Here is a 27,051-nt window from a genome sequence, read left to right on the forward strand (position 1 = left end):
TCATCACCAGAAGAAGCCAAAGGATCAAACTGCCACCCTTCCTCTCCGATCCCACGAAAATGACCTGCGGAGTCCCTCGGGGTCATCACTGACCCTCTTCAGCATCTACATGGCCCCCCTCTCAACCATCGTCCGACAACACGGCCTCAACATTGTATCCTACACTGACGACACCCAGCTCATCCTCTCCCTCACCAAAGACCCCACCACCGCTAAACTCAAATTCCAGAAAGGAATGCAAGACATCGCAGTCTGGATGACCAATAGCCGCATGAAGCTCAACACCGGGAAGACAGAAGCCCTCGTCCTTGCAACCAACCCTTCAGCATGGGACAACACCTGGTGACCGACTGCCCTCGGGAAGAAATCCACCCCCTCAGACCACGCCAAAAACCTCGGCATCGTACTCGACTCATCACTCACCATGAACTGACAGGTGAACGCCATCACCTCCAGCTGCTTTAACAGCCTCCGCTTCCTCCGCAAGACCTCCAAATGGATCCCCCCTGAGTCAAGGAAGACAGACGGTCACCCACGCACTCAACACCAGAAGACTAGACTACGGAAACACACTCAATGCTATCATCAACAAGTCCGTACTCCGTAAAATCCAGACAATACAGAACACTGCCGCCAGACTCGTCCTCTGCATCCCCTGGCACGAACACATCCGTCTACACCTACGAAGACTCCACTGGCTCCCAGTGGAGTAAAGAGTCACCTTCAAAATCCTCACTCATGCCTACAAATGCCTACACAACAACAGACCCAAATACCTCAATGACAGAATCAACTTCCTCATACCCAAAAGAAACATCCGATCCTCCAACCCCACACTGGCCGAAACCCCTTGCATCCACAGAGCCAGAGCAGGCGGAAGATCCTTCTCTCACATTGCAGCCAAGACCTGGAACGAGCTACCGGCAGACATCAGATGCGCCCCCTCCCTGAACACCTTCAGGATGATCCTCAAGACCTGGCTCTTCAGCTAAACAGATCTATGAACCCCCCCCCCCCCCCCCCCCCCCCCCAGCGTCTTGAGACCCTCATGGGTGAGTAGCGCACTTAAAATTTCCCTGATTGATTGATCGATTGATTACATCTGCCCCCAGACTCAACACCGTATGAAATTATACTGAAGAACGCCCCAAATCTAAAATCAGGAACATCTGAGTCATGGACGGACTTATGTAGTAGGTGGTACACTGGATGTCATATAATATATGCGCATGTATGTGCTACACTGGGACATTACTATGGTGAGGCATATGGAATGGATAGGTCATACCAGGATATACAGTGAGGGTGATTGTATCGTGATAAATGTTCCACATCTGTTACTGGTTAAACTTGTCCTCACTGATCTCTACAATAGACAGCAAAACAGTCCTACAATTAGGGAAGAAATTATAACTGTACCCTGGAGTTTCTTTTACAAGACAACAAAGAGAAACAATAGCCCAAATCAGCAAACTAACAGCCAAGTAACTCTGATATATGGAGATGTGCAAATAGATCTGCACCCCTCAGTGGCTGTGATGACTTGGACTGACAATCAGAGCCTATAGTTGAGGAGACAACCTATGTGGGACAGTTATTGGTAGACTGTTTGGCAGATATTGATAATACCCCTGCAGCCCCCATGAATAAGATCCTGATAGATCATATGGTGGAACGGTATACCATTCCACAGGGAAAACAACTCACATTAATTTAATGGAGTTTAACAGGTGTTAAAAACTAGGTGGTTGATATTGAATGGTATCCCTTTATCTGAAAGCTTCACAAATAATCTGTCTTCAAGAGACATGGTATAAGGGGGTTTTTCATATTGAAGGATATTCTTCGGTTATTACCCCAGCTGTACCATCTCCTAGCGGGAGAGCAAAGGGGGTTAGCAGTTCTGATCTCTATTTTAATACCACTTGAACTTATAAAGTCGTTTACTCTTTCCCCATATTTTCAGGGGTTTTTTTTTCAGCCAAAGGATAAGATGCGAATAGTGCTGATTAACTAATATAATAATAGGTTTGACTCCTCTAAAAACATGGTGGTTGTCGTTTTGTCGTTAGAAGCATTCCAAGGATGCATTAGGGCCACCTATGTTTTGATATGGGCTGGGCATTATGATATCGTTGCATGCCAAATGACTGCAGACAAGGTCTGTGGTTATGTGGACGAATTGGGAAATGGCCAATAGCACTTTTTGCATGACTTGTATGGGAACTCATTAAACATAATGGTATATGGGTATGATCTGGAATTGATGGAGCAGAATATTGATTTAGGAAACGCTATGATACTGACCTTTCGGTGGGGGGGTACCTCTCGATTATTGACCACATACTAATCTCTAAGCATTGCTTATTGATGCTCGATCAATTTAAAGTTGTGCCCACTGCTTTTAGTGATCACCAGACATTACTATTAGGCCTAAATATAGAAATCCAACATATAGAAGGGGAACAGTTAGCAACTTACCTGGAAACAGAAGGACACAAAGGGATTAGCTTAAGGTGGGTGGGTATAAATAAGGCTGATTTGTTGAAAAAACTCATTAAAGAGAACAAAGAGGAAATTACAACATGTACAGAATGGAATCAATGCCTGCGTAAAATCCTTACTGCCTTCCGTAAGCTTACAACTGCTATTTCAAGTAGCCTAAAAACTAGGTAGAAAACAAAAAACGCTAATTAGTTTGGGTGGTTTGATCACCATTGTTCATTAGCGAATCAAAGCTTATAAGAGCCTTGCAATCCCAACCTTGAAATATAGAGGAAGTAAAATGAAACGTTTAATTTATAAACATGTATTAGAGAAAAGGAATTCCCAACTGCAGTAGAAGGCTTGGGAAGATTTAGAGCAAGTAGCAAAACTGAGGATCTGCTCTTTGTTTTGGAAAACTGTAAATCAGCCATTCCTCAGAGGTATAACTGCCTTTGAGGTCGTGACTCGTGCAACGGTATTGGGTCAAAATATTGAGTTGGAAATGTCGACTTACACTTATATCGAGTTTAAAATATCGTGACTCAGAAATATCGACTGCAAGAATATCGTGGTCAAGAATATCGACTTTAAGGTAGGAAATGTCGATTTCACAAATTAAAAGTCATTAAAATCGTTTACAAAAATATAGTTGTTTAAAATATCGTTTTTTTTAAATTAGTGGTATGTATTTTAGTATATATTTTAAATGTATGTGATGTATTTTTCTACATAAGTATTTTTTATGTTTTTTTATATATGTGTTAAATTTTTAGTAGTTATTAATTTTATTTTAATTAAATGTAGCGGATTGTGAGTTTTTAGGGGAATAGGGTAGGAAGTAACCAAACCATGGAACTTCTTACACACCAACTGACAACCTAAACTGTGTGAATATCTGTATCAGTCGCTAACACATGAATTAAGCAAGACGCAATTAATCACTCACTTATACAGTCAGTCACACACCTACTTAATCATCCATCCTGACTCTTATACACCCATTCATTCTTTAATACACCTTGGCATATATATATAAAACATATTTACATTTTATAGAAACACACATATACTGGATGATGTCATCAGTGATGTCATCACTTATAGATATAAGGAAGCATCAAAAAAATTCCGAAAAGCCATTAGGAAAAATAAAAAGCGCTTCTACGTGGACTCGATTATACAGGCAGAACAGTCCAGCAAACAAGTTTTTAAAGTAGTACAGTCCTTCCTCAAACCTCAATGCATTGAAAGAGAGGTTGTTCCCACACCATTACTTTGCGAGCAAATTTCAGAATACTTCGATCTTAAAATTAAAAAAGTATATGACTCCTTTGGCCCAGTAATAAGTACTGTGAAACAGGACACAGCGAATAATGGCGAGACAGGAGAAACCCTCACCCAGTTCGCGCATATCCCTCTGAACGAGGTGAGGCAAGAACTTAGCCGCTGTAAATCCGGCTCCCCTGATGACCCCTGCCCTGCTAAACTATGGAGTGCCATAGCGGACTCTGTAGCGCCCACACTTCAAAGTATCTGGAATTCTTCCATTACGTCAGGAATCTTTCCTGACGTTTGGAAGCATGCCACTCTCCTTCCCCTAAAGAAAAAACCAAACGGGGACCCAGATGACCTCACGAATCTCCGCCCAATATCCCTTCTAGCCGCCCCGGGAAAAATGCTGGAAAAAGTGATACAACGCCAATTGAGTAAATTCGTGGAAACCAACAACATTCTCCATGAAACTCAGTCTGGCTTTCGACTCGGTTTCAGTACAGAAACAGCGCTCCTAGAAGTAGCCGAGTCAGTGAGGTGGTCGATGGATGCTGGAAGTTCAGCTATGCTGGTACTCCTGGATCTATCGGCCGCCTTCGATACGGTGGACCACGCTAGACTACTCAGCCGGCTGGCAGATATAGGCATTCAAGACAACGCGCTGAGGTGGATAAACTCCTATCTATTTCAGAGAACGCAGAAGGTGGCACTTGGGACGATTTCTTCCACACCTAAAACCCTCAACTGTGGAGTCCCGCAGGGCTCGGCCCTCAGCCCTCTCTTGTTCAATATCTATCTGGCCCCCCTTTTTACGCTAATTGCCAACTGGGGTGTTAAGGCAATTTCTTATGCCGACGACACCCAGTTGGTATTTCCATACTCTGAGATGACACAGGAATCCTTCGCAAACTTTAAAGGCTGTCTCCAGGACATTGCTCACTGGATGAATATTAACAAACTAAAACTAAATGCCAATAAAACCGAAGTTATCTTTTTCGGTAAGGGTCCCACCCCCGCCCCAGAGCTATGGTGGCCGGTGGAGCTGGGCCCCCCCCCCCTTTGCCCAGTCACTCGGCAAAAAACCTTGGAGTGAGATGGGATAATAAAATGTCTTTCATTTCCCATATCCAACAAGTGGCTGGTTGCTGTTTAAGTAAACTCAGAAACCTCCGAAAATTTCTTAAACTTCTACCAGAGAGCTGTAGAAAAATGGTAGTCCATGCAACGATCACCTCACGGCTTGACTATGCTAATGGTCTTTACCTGGGCCTCCCAAAATTCCTAACCCATAAACTGCAGGTAGTTCAAAACGCGGCTGCGAGGCTGCTACTGCGAATTCCTTTCAAGCAGTCAGTCTCTCCGCATCTTCGAACCCTGCACTGGCTTCCTGTGGTCAACCGGATAAAATTCAAAGCTCTGACGCTTGCGTTCAGATCTTTGCATGGCTCCTGCCCACTTTACCTAAAAGAACGCCTTCCAAGATATTCCCAAAGCCGTGCATTACGGTCTAATGACCGTGTCCTATTGGTTGTCCCACGAGCAAAAAAGGCCCGCCTTGGCGGTCGTACCTTCTCAGCAAACGTCTCCGTTCTGTGGAACTCCCTCCCTCAAGCAATCCAGCAGGTTCCATCTGAACCCTGCTTTAAGAAGATGCTTAAGACCTGGCTCTTCTCCCAGCCACGCTAGGTCTTTTATCTCCGCCCCAGGACTTCTGTGGTTCCTCTAGCGCCGGGACACCTCCTCGTGAGGTAGCTGTTCGCGCTTTACAAAATCCAGAATTATTATTATTATTTGAGATGTCATCAGTGATGTCACTGACCATGTCATGAATGATGTAATATGTGACGTCATCAGCAGTGCATTGCGGGCGCGCGAGTTATAGTTAGCTCAACTAACTATAACAGGGGAATTTCTCTGGTTTTCTATGAGTGAAATGTCCAACCAACTATAATATCCCTGAAACCTATGGTTTTTTCAGTGAATTTCAAAGGTTTTTTAAATGCAAATTTCTAATTATACTGTTCATTAAACCTATCTTTTTTTTCTGTGTTTTTTAATTATCAACCCATTCTCAACTTGGTGAAAACTGCAAATCTCACCACTCTTCCATCGATGCCTTATGCCAACAAAATCGCCACAACTAACGCTAATGAAATGCAAAGTAGGCGTTCCCGTGCTCAAAAACCACGAAAACACCACTTCCCCATATTTTCAACGACCTGCCAAATCTGCAGTGCGATCCAAAAAGCAGTCAATAAGCCGAGTTAGCAGTAACAAATTAACATCAACCTTTAACTGGTGTAAGGAGGTTGACTATCTACTCCGTGAATTGAGCCCAACTCACAGCCACATCTAAAGACCAACACGTGATAGAGCTACTAATCATGCAGGTCCGACACGAAACAAGACCACAGCACCCACCGCCACCACCACCAGAACCTCCCCCCCTGCATCACCCCCCCTACTACCACCAAGGCAGCGCAAAACAGGACAACGGACCATCCCAAAACACCATGCCCCTCAGCCACACAATAGCTGAATGTTGGAAGATGTGGCAACCAACTATATATGAAGGAGGCAAGTCACCCTTCAACAATAAAGCACACAATGTCAAGTGTAACGCTGATGTGCTGCACAGACCTCACTATGCAAAGCACAAACCTCTCCATGTGGAGATACTACTGATACTTGTAGTGTAGTGCACAGTGGACGCAGCCATGTTACCTCAGGCAGTGGGGAAGATCTGTCATGTAGCTGTGCTGTTCCCCCCCCCCCCCCCCCCCTCCCCCGGAAGGGGAAGCGGAGTGGGCTGCTCCAACGTACGCCACTTCTGCGTTGCAGTATGAATAAATAGGCCAGGCGCTGTGTGCTTCAGGTGCTACTAACTCACTGCACCATAAATCATTGCCACGTAGCTGTGCGCCCATCCTGACCGCTGCCTCCGCCCCACACTGGGGTTACACAGTTCACAATTCAAGATTAGTAGTGACGCAAATTGTGTAAGACACAATAATGGGGTAAGAAGACAACATGCTCCCAATCTGTGCAGCTCAAGTCATCTTCACCTGCCTGTGGACCTTTGCTGACTGCTGCCTCTGGCCTACACTGTGGAAGACCGACGACACGTGGTGCCAACTAACCCTGTTCCACACAAGCCGATCCCACATGTGTAGGTGTGTCCTGAATCCTGAATTGCAAAGACCACAGCACCACACTCCCTTCGATCAGTGAGGGGTATTTCCATATGGAAGGCCGACGGCACGTGGTGCCACTGAACCTGCACTACGCAGGCCGGTGGGGCCACCAACGTATGCACGTGGCTGTGGGCCCTTGCTCACTGCTACCTCTGGCCTACACTGTGGAAGACCGGCAACAAATGGTGCCACTAACCGGCTTCCACACAAGCCGATCCCACATGTGGAACTGTGTCCTGAGTCCTGAATGGCAGTGACCCCAAGTCCATGGCAGTGACCACAGCAGCATACTCCCTCTGATTAGTTAGGCATATTTCCATATGCAACAGCGGCGACATGTGGTGCCAATAACTCTGTTCAACACAAGCCGAACAATCCCACATGTGGAACTGTGTCCTGAGTCCTGAATGGCAGTGACCCCAAGTCCATGGCAGCGACCACAGCAGCATACTCCCTCTGATTAGTTAGGCATATTTCCATATGCAACGGCGGCAACACGTGGTGCCAATAACTCTGTTCAACACAAACCGAACAATCCCACATGTGGAACTGTGTCCTGAGTCCTGAATGGCAGTGACCCCAAGTCCATGGCAGCGACCACAGCACCACACTCCCTTCGATCAGTGAGGCATATTTCGATATGCAAGGCCGGCAACACATAGTCTCACTAACCCTCTTTAACACAAGCCGATTCCCACATGTGTAACTGTGTCCTGAGTCCTGAATAGCAGTCACCCCAGGTCGGTGGCAGCGACCACTGCACCACACTCCCTTTGATCAATGAGGGGTATTTCCATACGCAACTACAGACTCCAGTAGGCAACTAACTATCACAGTCCTACACCCTACATATTATCCTTTTAGTATCCTCGCTTCAAGATTTTTTTTTTTTTTTATCAGTTATAGCTTTATTGCAATGACCAAATGAATCTTCAAATGCAAACTAACATGGAATAGCAGTCTACACTACAGGCAGTACTGCTCGCAATTTCAATTTTAAATGCTAATTTCTAACAAGATTGTACTCAGAAAACACAACTCTTCGTCAATGTATTCTATACTTATTTCATCTTTTCATCATATGCCTACACTGCACTCAATAGGGCTCACAATAAAAAATATTTCTTCATTCATTAACTACAGAGTCCACTAGGCAAATATCTATTACAGGCCTCAAATCTACATAATATCCTTTTAGTTTCCTTTCTTCTTGAACATTTTTTATATCAGGTATAGCTTTAGTACAATGACCAAATTCATTTTCAAGTACAAATGAACACTCAGCAGTCTACACTGCGGGCAGCAGACCTCACAATTTGAATTTTGGACACGTGGTGCCAACTAACACTGTCCAACAAAAGCCGATCCCACATGTGTAGCTGTGTCCGGAGTCCTGAATGGCAGTGACCCCAAGTCCATGGCAGCGACCACAGCACCAGACTCCCTTTGATCAGTGAGGCATATTTCGATATGCAAGGCCGGCGACACATAGTCCCACTAACTCTCTTTAACACAAGCCAATCCCACATGTGTAACTGTGTCCTGAGTCCTGAATTGCAGTGACCCCCAAGTCCGTGGCAGCGACCACAGCAGCATACCCCTTGATCAGTTAGACATATTTCCATATGCAAGGCCGGCGACACGTAGTCCCACTAACCCTCTTTAACACAAGCCGTTCCCACATGTGTAACTGTGTCCTGAGTCCTGAATGGCAGTGACCCCAAGTCCGTGGCACCGACCACAGCGCCGCACTCCCTTCGACCAGTAACGCATATTTCGATATGCAAGGTCGGCGACACATAGTCCCACTAACCCTCTTTAACACAAGCCGATCCCACATGTGTAACTGTGTCCTGAGTCCTGAATGTCAGTGACCCCAACTTTGTGGCAGCGACCACAGCACCAGACTCCCTGACAAATGCCAGCTGACGGACTGAATCACAAAATGTTTTTTCAATGCTTATGTAGTGTGAGTTATAAACAGTTCGCACCCCGGCTCGCAGAGGGCCAGCTGCGGCATGTCCGCTCGACTCACAGACGCAGTACTACGAGCCGTCCGCGTTATTGTAGCTATCCCTGCCCTGTTCCGTTGTACGCCACACCACGCCACTGCGATTACGTTCCGACGTTGGCCCCACATAGCTATCTGTCGCAGGCGTACTCGCTGTTGGTGTGCAGGTCAGTGGTCTAGCTCTCAACATCTCACAGCCACTACCTCCAGGCAGGTTTGCACACACGCCACACCCATCCGGCACATGCGTCACACGCCATGTGACCACGCAAATATAATAGATCGACAATGTCACATCCTTTATTGCCGGTGCTGACTAGATGGCGGACGCTCCACGTGTCTCAACCATAACGAGTCTTTTAAAAGTTGCGCAGAAGGTTAGTCGCACCCTGATCTGTATAGCCATCAAGGGCCTACCACCCCCTTGGCACAGACTTCAGATGCACAGGGTTAGTGTCACCAGAAGCTCATATGGTCATCAGGGGCCCACCACCACGTGGCACAAACTTAACTTCCACAGGCTTAGCGGCACCAAAAACTGATGTGGTCTCCGCCATTGATGACTCAGGACTCGGCGACATGTGTGAGATCTGCCGGGCCGTGGAGAAGATGATGTGGTCTCCGCCATTCATGACTCAGGACTCAGTGACATCTGCGCAATCCGCCAAGCACTTGATGCGGTCTCTGCCATTCATTACTCAGGACTCAGAGACATATCTGGAATGACTTTTGAAGGGCACGTGGAGAGCCTACTGCTGCACACTCCAGTGGCACTAGGTAATTATTTGCTCATGGATGCGCAGAGCAGCAGTGTCCGTCTCTCTCTCTCTCTCTCTCTCTCTCTCTCTCTCTCTCTCTCTCTCTCTCTCTGTCTCTCACTCTCTCTCTTCCTTCTTTTCCTTCTACCTCTCTAACTCTCTCTCTTCCTTTCTCACTCCCCCTCTCTTTTTCTCTCTGGCTTTTTTTCCTTCTCTGTTTCTCAGTGCCTCTCTCCTTTGATATGCCCATTACACACGTCCTTATTTTGTGCTTTATTTTCCAGGCTCTGTAGTCGACATCCATGGTCCCCACAGGAGTGTTCCGCCTTCTTGTTTTCTATTATTTTCGTTACATTTTGTTTATTAGTGTACCATTTATATATATGTTAATAAAAAAATTAATTTAGCAAATAGTTTTTCGTTTATCGAGTCCACCATGGTGTTGAATTTTGGGGCACTTATCGTGGGAATACTGGTTATGTCTGCAGTTTACACCAACTTCTGAATAGGGTGTTAGATTTATCGCAACTTTACTTTCATTAAAGTGCTGATAATGAAATGCAGACTAGCCGTTCCCGTACAAAAAGACACGAGGTGCACCTTTGCAATTTATTCTAAATACTAAAATCCTTTATTGAATTGCACTGAGGTAGTGGCTGCACTTACAGTGTACACACAAAATCAATTAAGAATTCTCATTGTATTTATATTGAATGGGAATAGTGCATCAAGTGCTGGATCTTGACGAGATCCACTGCTCAGTTCGTATATTGTTCTGCACACGAAAAAAATCACATCACAACTTTCACACCAACTGCAATGCAAAACAAATTCCAGCGATAAGCCACGTTAGCACCAGGTATTTTACACCTGCTTTCTGCTGGTGTTAAGCAGGACGACTACCTGCACCATAAAAAGGAACACAGCCAAGAGCTACACCAGAACACCCACAGGTGCCATAGAATCAATGAGCATGATGCAGGGATACCCATGAGGGCCACAAGACTCATCGCAACAACTCCAGGACCGCCAACGCCCCCAAACCCGCATCTGAGCAAGTGTGTCCCTGTGGTCATTGTCTTAGCATGATAGGCACAAGCCCTGCAACATCACAGTGTGCTGTCTCCTTGGCGTTGGCAGTGAGCCTGGACATGTAGCTACGCACGTATCCTCCTGCATGCACAACCGGCATGTGCTGGTCCGGAGTACACAGGTCAGCGCAGAGGTGTGCCTATCCGGCAAGGGGAACAGGGTATCTCGGACATGTCCGTGTACAGGATGTGCGGTAAGTGTGTCTGTGTTCTGGTGTGGCCTGCCACAAAGGCCGCAGCACTCGATGTTGTAAAGTGCCATGCACCACCTCCAAACGGCACTGTGATGGTGTAGATGGAATGTAGCAGGACATGCGCGAATAGGCATTACAATGGTGTGCCAAACTAGTGCACGAGATACAACAGCGCACCGTAGAAAAGTGTGGGGGCTCGTGGGAGGGAGAAGCAGCTGTTTGGCAATGTAATACACAGTGAACTCGCCCATGTGCCACGTGCTGGGCACCTCATCCATGAGACATCCCACAACACCAATGACCGGCCTTTGTACACATCCTGTATGAATGCAGCGTGGTTTTCACTTCTATGCTCGTTCAGTGGTGTGATGTTGACGGGTTGTGTGACTTGTGCTCCTAGTTGGTGAGTTTCATTTTGGCCATTGTTTGTCTATACTTGTGCTGTACTTAATTGTGCATGTGTGCCATTCTTCCCATCTTCCCCCGTCCCCCCACTTCCTGCTTCTTCCTCTTCCTGGTGCTGTTGTGTCTATAATGTTGTTGCTCCACACACAAACACATGTAAAGAACAAATTAGAATAGTTCCTTGATTCTTTTAGGTTTCAAAACTTCTCTCTATTGGTTTCTTTTTAATTTTCCATATAAACCGTTTTTTTAATATTCAACAACACATAGAAGTCAGAAGTGCAACGTATTCTATCAACACTCTCTGTAGAACATTCTACAACACGTGCAGGTTAGTTTAAACTTAACGATATTTTTTTGCAACATTTTCTCGCACATTTAAAGGCACGTGCAGGTTAAAAGTTCACAATTGTTTTAAGTTCGAACAGTGCCTTCCATATACAAGTAGCAGCTGTGGTTCAGTTGAGCAAATTTTATCCTATGATATGTACTCCACGTTGAAACTGCTTTTTCTTAACCAATCACAAAGATGCTTTTCCACAAAACGAATGTGCACCCTTCTTTTAAAAAAGAATGCTTTTCAACTCCCAATCACGTATCGTTTTGTATGTAAAAAAAAAAAGTACTTCCCCATCTTTAAACGTATCTCTTATTCTACCAAGGAACTGCATGAGCTACAGACATCTTTCCATACCTTCTAACCATACTTTCAAAATGCTACTGTGGATCGTAGGACATAGCTATATTTTCAGGTGCAAGAGGTATGCAGAACACAGACGTATTGACTTAGACCTAGGTTTCCAAAATGTGGACATTAAATGGTTCACACAGAGACGATTGAAGTTGCACCAATTGCAACCTTTGGGTAAAAACCTCTTTGCATCGTCCACACCCTGACCTCGTGATTGTGCATTGTGGTGGAAATGACCTAGGCACATTGACTGGGGTAGGTTTGGAAATGCTTATGAAGGACACCTTTGGACACCTCAGCTCAGCACCATGTGACTCTGGGCAATAGCTCACTTAATAGTTCACATAATTTCCGCGCCGGCCTCGAGGGCCTTCAGACTCATAGAGGTGAGTAGTTTGCCCTTTACAAATACTGCATTGATTTGATGCGTGCAAATTTACCTTCGCACTCCCTGTATAACACCCCCTAAGCACCATACACAAGTTACAATGTTCAAAACAAAAGTTCCTCCGAGTAGGTATAACTGCATGCTGACACTAATTGACAGATGTGGCACAGCGGCCAGAGGACATGACTTCACAGCATATGACACAGTTTGGACTCACGCTTTCATCCCGACTCCGGCAGCACCTCCGCTTAGCACCATGAGACTCTAGACAATACCTCACATATTTTCCATACCCCAGGACTTTCAAACCAGTAGGAGTCAGTAGTTCGTCCTAGTAGGTATAAACACATGCTGACACTACTTCCACAGGAGTGCTGCAGCGGCCAGGGCACATAAGACCCACAGTTTAGGCTCACGCTTTCATCCCCTACTACCGCAGCAGCTCACCTTAGCAGCATCAGACTACGCAATACCTCACTTAATTTCCGTACCCAGCACTTTCCGACCGGTATGTATGAGTAGTTCGCTTCACACCCCCTCTATAGCACACCCTAAACACCCCACAGAGGTTACAGTGCTCCTACCCTCCTCTTTCCCACATTTTTTGCCCTTTTTAGGTCTCGCCTGAGACAGCGCTTTAGCGCTGCTCTGGCGAGACTTATAGTAAGCGAGTTTTGGCAGTGCAAACAGTGGCTTTTCAGGCCTCCAAATACAGTGCATGTGCGTCGGCCGGGCGCGCGCACCATTTGGAGGCCTGAAAGCACTCGTTTGCTTTCACTTTCGCCGCTTTGATGTGTGATCGCGATCGTGATCACTTTCACACAGGCGCGCGCAGCATTTGGCAGCCTGCGTGACTGGCCCATTGTGCCCCTACCTCCCTGAAACACCGTCCCTCCATTTGCACTGCTCCCCATCGTGCGCTCTTCACACCCACTCCTCTTCACTCCCTGCGCAGCACAACTCTCAGTCTCACTCTGCCACAGCTGCACAATGAGTGGACCCTCCCTCTGCACCCCACCCTGCCCCCTGATCCTGGCGTCTTTTTTCCATACACACTCCACCCACCCTTCCGCTGCACATTGTGTGTCCTCCTTTTACATGCAAGTTCACCACCTCAGTCTTCATACACTGTACGTGCCTTTTAAAATGGTACCCATACGTTTCTCTACACCCCAACATTTCCTCGATCCTTCACTGCACCCCGTTACCTACTCTCCTTCACTGCACCCAGTAACCTACTCTTCACTCTGCATAATCAATCCATATTTCCTTGTTATCCACTACACCTGGTTGTTTCCTTTCTCGGTACACTGCTTCCAACTTTTCTTCTGATTCAGCATTTCCGTTCTACCGCCTGATGATGTTTCCGCCTCCTTTCTTTTCTTGTTTTTGCACATGATCATCAGTTATGTTACACAAGGACACATTCATTCTTTGGTAGAAAGGGTGAGATTAAGTAATTTGCTTGGAATCACAGGATGTTGAGCAGAGGACGCCCAGACTCGAATCTGGTTCCCCAGCGCCACAGTCGGCAGTCCTGGCCGTTACGTCACCTTCCTTTTCGGGCCTCTTGTACCTCTTGCTGTGATCGCTGCCTCTACTATGCCCTGTATGCCTCTCTGAGCATCTGCTTCCCCCGCCGACGCCTCCCCTTCCTTACTAGTGCCTTTATATCCGCCTCTTCCCCCTGCCAGCATGTTCTCTCCCCACCCTCTCTCTCTCTCCAGGCCTCTCTTGTCTCCAGACCTCACCTAAATCCTTAATGACTTTCGTCCGTCCCCTATGGACACTGTCATCTCTCTCCCACTCCCAGTCTGCTCGCCCTCTCTGCCAGGCTCCCTCCCTCTGCCCCTCCACCCTCCCGTGTCCTCAGTGCTTTTCGCGCTTGGCTGAGCCCTCTGACTCCCGCAGCGAGCGTTAGTTTTTGACACAGCTTTACATATTGAGTGCATCAGTGGCTGCCTTTAAACACTGCAAATCCCCAGGTTTCACCACCACTTTCCTTTTCACCATTTATTTATTTTATTTTTTATTTTAAAAGTTTTATATAGCGCTAGCTTGACTCGAAAGTATCAGAGCGCTTTATATACACACTGTAAACAAGCATTTGCAATGCAATAGGTCTCGCATTTACTCGAGTTTAAGCTATTGGCATTATAAATGACAATGTGTTTTATTTATGTTCCAAAACCAAAACATAAATAAAAGGCATTGTCATTTACAATGCCAACAGCTCAAACTCACGTAAATGCGAGACCTGTTGCATTGCAAATGCTTGTTCCCCCTTACTCGCTTCAACGGAATCACAAAATGGCGGCCAACACTTCCTAGTTTCAAACACTCGCAGCGCTCGCAGCCAATCAGCAGCAAGCTCGTACTCGTAACGCCTCAGCCAATCAGATTGCAAATTCCCAAATATCGATATCTGTAAATTTCGATTTTTCTCAAAAACTACTGAACGAATTTACACCAAATAAACAAAAGTGTGCTTTCTAGACCAAGACTCTTCTCCCTGCCAAATTTGGGGTAATTCCGTTCACCCGTTCGACCTATAGCCTTGTCTAAAGTTTCCTATGCAAATTAACATTGAAAAAACACATTTTGGGACCCACCTTTTTTCTCAAAGATTCATCAATCGGCGCCAAAGTTATTGCGAATAGAATGTTGCCATTTTCCTATAGTAACTAGGTCCTAACTATAACTACCTACTGGCGAATATATGTTAAATTTTTATATAATTTTAAAACTATACATTAAAATTATTCATTTGCTTTAAAGTTAATATATATAATTATATACATTTATTATATTTGTTAAAATGTATATTAAATCACATTTATTTTTTAAATGTTATTCTTTATTATATTTAGTGTTTATTAATTTAATATATATATATATATATATATATATATATCTATAACGATATTTCTACAACTATATTTATGACATTAATGTTTTTTACAATATTTTTGTACTTACCATGATAAATATAGGATGTCGATATTTTTGACATCGATATTTATAACTCTATATTGTGGTGTGGGGATATTTTAGGTGTCGATATTCTGTCAGTGACTCATGTGCAACCATGTGATTGACTTACCCAATATGGCAGGATATTTAATCCAGATAAAATAGCCATGGATTCCACCCATACTGATATAATTGAGGTTTGCCCTCCCTTCCTAAATCATATTACCCTGGATGAAGTCAGAGTATCCCTAGAGAAAAGTGCAAACGGGAAGGCACCCAGGCCCAGATGGGTCCTTGTGCATTCTTTTTAAGTCGTAATCTGTACTCTGGGGACCCATCTTAACCCTAGTATGCTTAGCAGCATCAAAAAGATATATACCAGCTGCAAGGGCAGAAAGCATAATTGTCCCGATTTTTAAAAAGGGAATGGGGGGGATGCCAAATGGTACAAACCTATCTCTCTCCTTGATTCCTCAGTCAAGTTGCTAGGTAAGATACACCTAGAAAGACTAGAGACCTGGGCAATAGATAATTATGTACTTATTGACTAGTAATTCGGTTTTAGGCCCAAAGTTGGTACTTTGAAGCAAAGTATCAATTTACACCTGATTGTGAGCAAATATACTATAGCGAAAAAGGGTCACTTATTTCTGTGCTTCACTGATCTTAGTAGCGCCTTTGACCTTGTTAATCATACCAAGTTCTGGAAGGTTTTGCCACAATTCGGTGCTTCTTTAGACATAGGGCCCAATTACGATTCGGTTAGGAAAGCATTCCCAACTAGGGCCTGATTACAATGCGGTTAGGAAGGCCTCCTAAAGGCTCTTGTTCCTTCCGAATCGGATCGGGAACGTGTCTTCCCGACCGAGGGCCAGATTACAATGGAGTTAGAAGGATAGGCTCTCATAGAAGTCAATGGGAGTCCAACCAAATCATATCTGGAAGCATCCGGATGCTTCATACTCAGTCAGTCGGACTCTCCCGATCCGAGTCGGTTGGAAACCATTTCCAAACCGATTCGATCGGGAAGATTACCTAACCGCATCGTAATCGGGCCCATAGTTTCCTTTTTAACATAGTTATATAGCCATTTGACTGCTCATATATGTAATGGGACAATGGTGAGTGCACCCCAGGCCTTAGAATGATGAAAGGCATTCGCCAGGGGTGTGTCCTCACACCTCTTTTGTTTTCACTACATATTAATGGGGTGGATGCACATTTACAACAATAGCCTCCAACACCCCCAAAATAGGTAATCGTTTAGTCCCTGTTCTCCTGTACGCTGATGACTCGGTATTATTAACGTGGACTGCTAATGGCCTACAGCGACTGATTGAGGGTTTTTCAACATTTACGGAAGACAGGGACATGCACTTAAATTTAGCAAAAACTTATATAATGTTTGTGGTACAGTGAAGGCTAAAAAGGCAACCCATCTGGTTAAAGGACAGAAACCAGCTGAGGTAGACAGTTTTACACACTTGACCCTCCACTTCTCTAGACGCGTATACTAAACCCCCATTTGGAGATTATGAAAATGAAATTCTTAAGATCCACCGATGTCATCTTTAGTTCTGCAGCAAAAATAGGTAGTAAACCTATAAATTAAATACTGCAACTTTATAAAAGTAAATGTATCAGTAGTGTTTCCTATGTAACATCCTTATGGGGTTCATCAAACATTAAGCTGTTACAATCATTAGCAAATACATTTTTATGTAGATTATTGGCAGTACCCTGTTCAACCTCATCTTATATTGTGCATAATGAATTAGCATCCTCCTAAGATTCTATTTATACTAGTGCATTTCTAACGTGGCACGGAATATGATGCAAAACTAGAATCAAGTTTACTAGAGGAATCATTGAAGATTGCCTGGTCTTAGACTCCAGAGTTGAAATTCAGTGGTTTGTGCATGTGAATAACCTCGTAATGAGTCTAGATGTGAAGTTTAATCTGAATGATCCATTTAGTATTTTATATTATAGCAAAAAGGAAATTAAGATTTTGATGGGCCAAAGAGAGGCTAAAAAGGAACTTCGTTAGAGTGCCAAATCAACTGTTAGGTCCTATATTAGTGATCATCTGCATAACGGTATCCAAGTTTATTTATCAGTTTTACTTAATGTGCAGTGCAGGTTTTATCTCAACAGGCTTTAGCTACGTACACTATACTTTATAGCAGTGTTCCCACGAATGGGTGAATGGGCAAAGAACATAACCAAAATGTCTCTGTTGTGGTCAAACTGCACAATCTACCCAGCACTTTATCTTGTTTTGTACATTTTAATATCACATTAGGAAGCACAAAGCAGAGCACAGGGTGTAAAAGAGGTGTTGGAGTCTAAGAGAATGTCCTAACCCTTCAAGAGAAAAGGTAAGAAGTCTGGTAAGTCAGCTTCTGAACACCCACAAACTCTGATCCCCTCTCCTCAGGGAGAGGACTTGTCAGCCCCAGAGGGAACTGAACCCCAGGATCTTGGGCCTTATCTAGCAAAGCTCCTAGATTCAGGGGGACCTTCTAGGGAAGAGCTGTCTCAAGGATAAAGGACCTGTCCTGCTCTTGACCCTGAGGCAGCAAGCTGCTACACAGGACCTATTGTAGGAGGGACTCCTTTATACTGAGGCCAGAGATCCCAAACCTGTTTCCACTATGAGAGTGGCAGTGCCTCAGCAGTACTGAGAGTTTTTATTCTCATTGACCCATGACATCACCGTAGCTGGGCATCTTGGCCAGCGCATAACTTGGAGCAGGCTAGTCAGCCACTGCTACTGGCTAAACATGTCCCAAAAGGTGAAGGAGTTTTGTAACTCATGTGTTATCTGCCATGCAAGTGGCAAAGCAGGTAACCAACCAAAGGCCCCCTTACTTCCACTTAAAGTGGTTAAGGTACCCTTTGAAAGGGTAGGGGTTGACGTTGTTGCCCCCACAGACCCTCCAACAGCATCAGGGAGCAGATTCATATTGGTGGTCGTGGATCATGCCACCGGGTACCCTGAAGCTATTCGCCTCAGGACTGTCACTGCTCCTGCAGTTACCAGAGCCCTCTTAAGTATTTTTACAAGCGTGGGTTTCCCTACAGAGGTAGAGTCAAACAGAGATAGTAACTTCATGTCTGGCTACCTAAAGGCAATGTGGAATGAATGTAGTGTGACTTACTAGTTCACTACCCCATTTCACCCACAAATAAATGGTTTGGTTGAGAGATTCAACAAAACCGTGAATGGTAGGATCATAGGACTCTCTGAAAAACTCAGAAGGAGATGGTATGTCCTTTTGCCCTGTCTGCTTTTTGCTCACAGAGAAGTACCTCAGAAAGAAGTAGGGTTTTCCCCCTTTGAAATTCTGTTTGGGCAGCCTGTAAGGGGGCCTCTGAGTCTAGCTAAGGAAGGCTGGGAGAGACCTCTCAAAGAGCCTAACAAGCATTTGTGGACTATGTTCATAGCCTATGTTCAAGGATGGCAGAGTACATATGTTAAGCATCCAAAAACCTTGAGGCTATCCTGGAGCTCCAGAAACTCGGGTATGACCAAAAGGCTGCACTGGTGGAGTTCGAACTAGGGCAGAAGGTATGGATATTGGAGCCTGTGGCCCACAGGGACCTCCAGGACAAATGGAGTTGTCCCTGCCCTATCCTTGAAAGGAAAGGTGAGGGCACCTATCTGGTAGACATAGGCACTAGCAGAAGCCCTCACAGGGTCATCCATGTTAACCACCTGAAGCCTTTCTATGCCAGTTCTGAAGTTACTATGCTCATGGTCACTGATGAGGATCAGGAAGCAGAGAGTGAACTGCTCCCTGACCTCCTCTCCTACAACCCAGAAGATGGGTCAGTAGATGGAGTTGTCTTCTCAAAACACCTTCGCTGCCCAACAGAAATAATACTGCAGGCAAGTCCTGGAGCAGTATGCGGAGTTCTTCTCCCTAAGCCCCGATCAGACTACCTGGTGTACCCAACCCATGATGTGGACACTGGAGACAATACACCTGTCAAAAACAAAATATATAGACAGTCTGATTAAGTTAAGGATAGCATCAGACCTGAAGTCATAAAGATGCTGGAAGTCATTGGACCCTCTGAGTGCCCCTGGGCCAGCCCAGTTGTATTAGTCCAAAAATCTCATTCCAAGGGTGGAAAACCAGACCTGAGGTTTTGTGTGGACTATAGGGGCCCTAGATTCAATAACCAAGACAGATGCACACCCAATGCCGAGAGCTGATGAGATAATTGACAGGTTGGAGGGCAGCCAAATTTCACATTACCTTTGATTTGACATCAGGGTACTGGCAGATTGGTCTCATCCCAGGAGCAAAAGAAAAGTCAGCATTCTCGATCCCAGATGAGCACTATCAGTTCACTGTAATGCCCTTTGGAATAAAGAATGCCCTTGCCACCTTCCATAGTTTGGTGAATAAAGTCCTTGCTGGGTTGGAAACTTGCAGTACAGCATATCTAGACGATATTGCTGTCTATAGTTTCACCTGGCAGGATCACCTGATACCTTGGGAAGGTTCTGAAGGCTCTGCAAGCTACAGGCCTCACTATCAGGGAAAGCAAGTGCCAGATCTGGCAGGGCACAGTGTCGGAATACAGACTGGAAAACCACTAACCTTAGGTCCCAGGTACAGCAGGAGCGATGTATGAGGCTATTTAACCCTATCCCATGTCATGGAATGTCCAGTGAGTACTTATCTATCACTCAAACAAGAAACACCAATGTGGGGGAAAGGGAAAAAAGAGACAAAAGAAACAAAGATGTGGCAGTGGCAAACACACGATGAGAGATCTTCCTCGGATTGTAGGATTTCCGCCCTACTCTCTCTACTCAGGCTGTTTGGCCTGTGTTCACTGTAGCAAGACAAAAGAAAGACACATTGTACAACCTACATATGTTTGTATGTGTAATAACAATATAGCACAGTGTGTAAGCACTTACTTTCACATTCCCGCAATCATCCATAAGCAAAACAGAAAAAACTAAAATAAACAAAATAAATAAATATGCCCTCAATAATATGAGATAAGGAGATAGCACTCCTTGCTAGGATATCACTCAAGTCTTTGTATATAGTTCCTTAGTTGAAGAGTAAGGCACAAAACGAATTTGAACAAAAATGTACATAGCTGGACCTGCATAGATAATTCCCACGCTCTGTTCTTTTCACAGAACTTTTACTCGGCTCCAATGTTTGATTTGTGACTGTACGTCGGCCTAGGCGTAGCGAGACAGACTGTAGATGAAAGTTCCTCTTTACATCTGAGGTTTCGATATGCAAAAAAGATAAGGGGCTAGCGCTCCTGTGCTACCGCAGTACTGACTTCCCTCCTTGTGCCTTCGCAAAAAAGAAATATGCTTTTCTAGAGTGAACGCGCTCCAGCGCGGTTAAAGTTTGAATGCGCTCCAGCGCGGTGTAAAGAGAAAGAACCTAGGTAACGTTGACTGAGTCTTTCAACGGCTTAATCGCTGAATGCGCACCAACGCGTATGCTTGCAAAAATAATGGAAAGCTTCTGCTGGGGAGCACCAAACCGCCAAACTCCGATTGCACCCCAGCGTGGGTGTTTCTCCAACAGTTATACTCTCGAAGGGGAGTATCATACGAAATATAGCAGTCTCTGGGAAAGCGCTCCCGCGTGGATGTAGCAAGGCAAGTTCTCACTGTATGCCGACTTGAAAAAGTTGACAAGCACCAGGCCTTTCGCAGGCAGAGCTGATATAGTCTTGTGATTGGTGCTAACAGAGTGTTCCTCCCACTAGGTGTCCCGGGAGATGTAGTTCCTATTACACACACAACAAATCACTTGTTCAAGCATACCCAGTGCTATGTATGTGTTTCAACCTGCTATCTACGCATGGTTGTGACACACAGTTGTATACTTGGGCCACCTTGTAACGCAGTTCAACCTTAACAGCCCAAGTTCCAGACAATTCTGGACTGGGAAGCTCCAACAACTTAGACCAAATTCAGAGTCAGGACATTCCTTGGCTTGATTGGATAGGAGTGTGGCATCATTGTGGCACCCATCACAGCATTTACGTCCAAGAATATGCCATTCAAGATAAACTGTACAGTGAGATGTCAAAAGGCTTTTGACACACTGAAAGTAGCAATGTCCTTTGCATCTATTCCTAAAGCTCCAGATTATTCAAAGCAGTTCATAATGCAGACTTATGCCTCTGAACATGGGGTTGGAGCTGTCCTTTCCCAGACAATGATGATGGCCATGACCAGCCTGTTGCTTTTAATAGCAGGAAGATACTCCCCAAAGAGTAGCATTGGATTGACAATGAGAGGGAAGCCTTTGCTGTGGTTTGGTCCCTGAAGAAGTTGAGACCATACCTGTTTGGTACTCACTTTCTTGTCCAAACCAACCACAGGCCACTCGGATGACTGATGCTAATGAAAGGTAAAAACCCAAAGCTGTTGAGGTGGTCCCATACAGGGAATGGACTTTGTAGTGGAAAACTGACCTGGGACTGACAAAGCCAATGCAGATAGCCTTTTCAGGTTCTCCACTTAGACAAAGAAGACTCTTGGGAAAGATTAATCTCATAGTCTTTCATGGGGAAGTGGGTGGCTTGTATTCATAAACCCATACTGATGCCAGTTATGGATTTATTAATACATACACCAAGAGGGCACATTAGAGGTGCCCCCTGAAAACCTACCGACTACTAGTGCGTTGACTGATTGGTCTGTACCAGCCTTCCAACACAGAAGAGTTTTTGACCCCTTGGAGGAGAGAGCCCGCAGCCTCAGGGGTCAGGAACAAAGCCTGCTCTGGGGAGAGGTGTTTACACCCCCTCGAAGCAGGATCTGCATACCAAGGCAGGAAGCTTCAAAGGATTCCTCTGCGTTTGTAATGCAACTCGGACCTCTCCTGATATCGGCAATGCCAAGCCCCCGGTCCTGGCCCTACTTTTGGCGGCAAGACAGGTGGGAAAACCAGATAGAAGGTGTGGCCAACACTAGGTTAGTACCACTCCTAAGGTGGGCTACCTGATGTTGACACCATCTTTCTAACTCCACCATCTTGTTTTGTCAGAATGTGATCCTCTAGAGACAGGGTTATGGCCAATTGTACAGGAAGATGTCATATAGAGGGTGTAGACATCCTAAAGGTAGCCAGCCTATTGGCTGCTACCTGTCATTCTCCTTAACACACTAAATTGAGTATTTAGGTGGGACCCCTTAGCCCAAGAACCTAGATTCGACAGATCAAGAAAAGGACAAAGAAGAGTCACTGCCCAGAGAGAACTAAAGGTGAGCTGTAAACTTTATGCGCGAATCCCTGCCCACTTGCAACTCTCTCGACAATCGATACAGAGCGGCTCGCCCTGCCGCTCGAGAACTCCCACAAACCAGGGTGGCCTACAGGCGCTTCTAAAATCACCAACAATCTTCCTTGGGGTAGAGGAGCTGCTCCCCTGCAGTCTGCAGGCACCGAAGAGCAGAGACCGGTTCACCGCCTTACATCTCCATGGCCCAGACAATGCTGCAGCCGACCGAGAAGAGGTACCGGTGGTCTGGAGGGTCAGATATGTCTCCCCACCCAATCAGAAGACACCAGGACCAACCAGAGCCGTGCAGCACCACTTTCCGGGGTGCTGGATGCATTGCACCAATCACCAGCAGTGTGAGTCCATTTCGAATTCTCACTGCACCATGACTGAGCAGCCGCCGGGAGACGTCAGCATCACTGAGACCCACTTTGTGAGTGATCCAGCTGTCTTGCTTTTGCCCCCTCAAGCTGCCAGACCACGAGGGCCTCGTTTGCGCAATGAGCCCAGCCGGCGTACCTTCTCTGCACCCTAGCCGCCCAGCCCGGGTACTGATGAACCAACTGTGGTGCCTTGTTCCCAGAACACTTGTGCCCCGAGCCCCTCTTTTGGAGCTCCTGGACTTGTCCCCAAATCCCCCTTTTCAGCCTTTTTCTAGATGACCCCCCCTTCTCCAGAGAGTGCACAGCTACCATCCTGACCTTCACCCGGCCGAACCAGGACAGGTAACGATAATTTGCTGGTGGTACTTTGGACCTTGGCCCACTACGACCGTAAGTTCTGGAGGAGACCCCCAGAAACCGACTGTAAATATTTGTATGCATACTAGTCTTCTCCCCATAGGAAGTCCATTGTGCGTGAAGACTCATTGTCTTCAAACATTTACTTACCTGTAAATGTTGATAACAAAAAAAGTGCTTACTTGCAAACGACGTTCTTGGAATCACAATATATATATATAAATAGAAGTGTTCTTTTTCAAATTTGGTCTTTGTTTTTTGTTTTTGAGTGTGCGTCACATTTATTACCTGTGTGAGTACCACAAATGCATAGCACTACCCTCTGATGAGCCTAACTGCGCGCCCACACTACAACAAAAGAGAGCATAAGAATGATCTCTTTTTGACTCTGTAAATCAATAGGAGTTCCACTGGACTCTCCTCACAGCGTACTTATTTTAGTGCACTATATATAGAGCCAACGTCTAACAGTGTGCCTCAATAAATATTAGTCTGTTGTAATTTCTGAGAATTTAGGTAGGCCTTCCCCATTATACGCTTCTCAAGCACAAATTAAGCATTCTACATTCAGACTCAATACACTTGTAGAAAACTGCTTTTCTGATCTTTTGGGCTGACTTAGTACATTACAAAGAAATGTCTTTTCTGTTTCAGGCTGCACGAGGAATCTCCAATCAGACTTTCCAAAACTTGAAAGCCAATCTCCGAACCGAGCAGCAACAGAAGGCCGTAAAATCCCCAGAACTCACAAACCTGAGGACAAAGCTAACTAAAGAGGTTGCACGGAAAGTGAAGCTGGTGGAGGGAGGCGACAGTAGCTTGCCTCTGCAGCCTTTTAAGGATTTCAGTAAGTTACATGGGACAAGAGAGGGTAGAGAAACATACTAATCGGTCTGTGGCCTGCAATGCTTCTCCAAATAGTTACCTTTCAAAGCCTGCTTCAAATCCTCTTGGCAGACATAATGTGGCACTTTGGCAGAAACATGAGGGGAAAATCATAAGTGAACTTCTCCCAAGAGGAAATGTACTAGTGGTACTAGTGGTGAAAACAAACCTGATGGAATGAGTTTGTGCCTAGAGAATGTACAGAAAAGTGAATGTGCACATCTTGCATTCAACAATCCCGTTCCAGTCTCAACAGCTTTTGGAAATCTCAGACGTAACTTAAATATGTTTATAAATTGCCAAGTAAAGTAGAATGCTTTTCAAGTGGTTTTCAATCTCCTTACAGCTATCATCATCATAAGACACCATAAGCAATGCTGCTATGTTGCCTCCTAACAAAACCTTCATGACTCCTGTATGCACTGCTATACAACCAAATAACTTGCCTAGCTCCCTACTAGCAATTGCTAACCTCAGGGATACGTAATGGTCCTAACTCTGGAACTATAGTCGTAGGCGAATAAATAAATGCTCAAAGGGGGATAGCTAAATTTAACATTTGATTTGGATTTGTGTGTATATTATATTTGAAGTGAATTATTTTAATTTGTCACAATTCATAGGAGATTGGCAATTACAAAATAACTGATTTGCGAGCTTGTCTTCCACTCAGATTTATTGTGAGTGCACTTTATGGTGAGATGAGGAGCATGGCATATTTTTTCTAGAAAATCTGACTTTTTTTCTGGAAACATTAATTATGGTGAAAAAGAGCTGCAGTAGTAGCATATGGCCCACAGATGAAGAATAAGGATAGGGCTTAAGTCATATCTCAAAGTAGGAATACTCTATTTGTTCATATGAAGGAAGAACAGAATGGAAGTGGTAAACTCAGATTTATCACAAGATATACAAGTGAAAACAGAACGCTGAGGGGAATATTATTTAAATATTAGTATACCCTACATGCTAAGAAGACTGCCAACAAATAAAATAAGAGGTTTCTATAATTACCTATGCTAGAGTCTGTTAGTGAAAAATTATCATCCAAAGTGATGTCAATATGCATCTAGACAGTTCGGCCTAGCTTCTGGCTATTGTCCTTTTTAGTAGCCTTGAACTCACTAAGTCTGGCACACAGAGAATTCTAGTTCCATGGTTTCCATAGCATATGTTTGCACCATAGGGCAGGCAGTCTGTTTTTTAGGTCTCGCCTGACCCAGCGCATGCGCTCGCCTGACCCAGCGCATGCGCTGGTCTGGTGAGACTTATTAAGAGGGCTCCAAAAAGTGCTACCAGGCCAGCCTAGAGCTACAGTGCATGTGCGCGGGCTTGCGCGCCGCGCTTTGCCGCTTTGATGTTTGATCGTGATCGTGATCGCGATCACTTTCACTTTCACTTTCACGGCCGCACGGCCGCTTTGCATAGCCAATAGGTCTCGCTTTTGGAACCTTATAAGTATTTAGTTATGCAACTGTTGCATGGCTAAACACTTATAAGGTCCCAAAGGCGAGACCTATTGGCTATGCCAATGCTTGTTATTATTATTGTTAGCTCAAATAAACACGCTAGTCATATCATTAGTCAGGAAGCTTTAACACTTCTTGACAAACGTGTAACGTATTTTATTTATAAATTGACCACTCATGCAGCACATTATTAGGTTTGATGGCTGTCTCCGTAGGGCCTTCTGTTTAGTCCAAGTTGTCCCCATTTTTATAGGACATGTGAATTAGTGACCACCCATTTACTTTGTCAGGGTAAGATTGCCTGCAAATTCACCCTTTGTTTATACAGTACATTTCTGACCTTATTGAAGAGAAGTATACTTGTACGCTACAATAAGAAGTGAATTGTGAATTTAGAGGCATCCAGTTGGAATGACTTTGTGCACTTAGTGAAGAGGTAAAAGCTGGGCCTAACTGAGACTGGACAGAGATTGCTGAAGAACTCTGCCATACAAACATAGGACTTTTGCTCTAGCGAACTCGACTTCCTGTGCACCGGGGTCTGTCAGCATTAGGAAGATCTCCTAAAGTATGTAGGGTGCACCTCATTAAAGATCATAAATAAGAAGGTAACCCTGTAACTGGGAATCCTATTGTCGTGTAGTTCTTACAAATCTATATAGGATCTGCGTGTTTAGAAAACATAAACTAAGGGATTGGTGTCCAGACTGACTCCAGACATCCCCACGGTATATGTTAGTCTGTAGATCAGCTAGCTTACAGTGCCACTATGAGCCCCTCTTACCAAAGAGCGAATAGTTTCTGGCAACTATCGAACATGACAACCCTGACCTCTCAGGGACCGTGGAAACAGTACAGTACATTTCACTCAGTCACTCATGCTCACTTTGTCTCAGAGAGATACACAGAATAAACAGTGGGGACGTTTTTAATAAGCATTTATTGAGCCAGCGTCATTCTAGTATAAAATATGTGTGCTGCAACAACCATTAGATATAAACAGATATATACTGTTATGAGCATCAGTAGAGTAAAGAAAAGGTAGAATTCTACCATAGTGCTAAAACAATGATTATATGCAGGCATATAGATACATAACAGTAATAATGCGTACTCCTACAATGCAAACCCTGACTAGATGTACCTAAATGTACCAAGCTTATACGTAGGTGTGTAGCCAGGAATCTCCTTAGGATAGAGCCAACC

The 27,051-nt window shown here is 44.8% G+C and overlaps 1 protein-coding gene across 2 annotated transcripts in view; it reads left to right on the forward strand.

The window, feature by feature from the left end:
* The window catches only part of DZIP1L (DAZ interacting zinc finger protein 1 like), a 521,233-nt gene that overhangs the window by 353,667 nt on the left and 140,515 nt on the right, over positions 1-27,051 (forward strand). For both annotated transcript variants that reach the window (XM_085634320.1, XM_085634319.1), the window contains exon 13: positions 24,146-24,338. In XM_085634320.1, the coding sequence (XP_085490446.1) occupies positions 24,146-24,338 (193 nt within the window). The remainder of the gene's footprint in view (positions 1-24,145; positions 24,339-27,051) is intronic.

This window comes from Triturus cristatus, chromosome 11, assembly GCF_964204655.1.
Source record: "Triturus cristatus chromosome 11, aTriCri1.1, whole genome shotgun sequence".
Taxonomy (NCBI): Eukaryota; Metazoa; Chordata; class Amphibia; order Caudata; family Salamandridae; genus Triturus; species Triturus cristatus.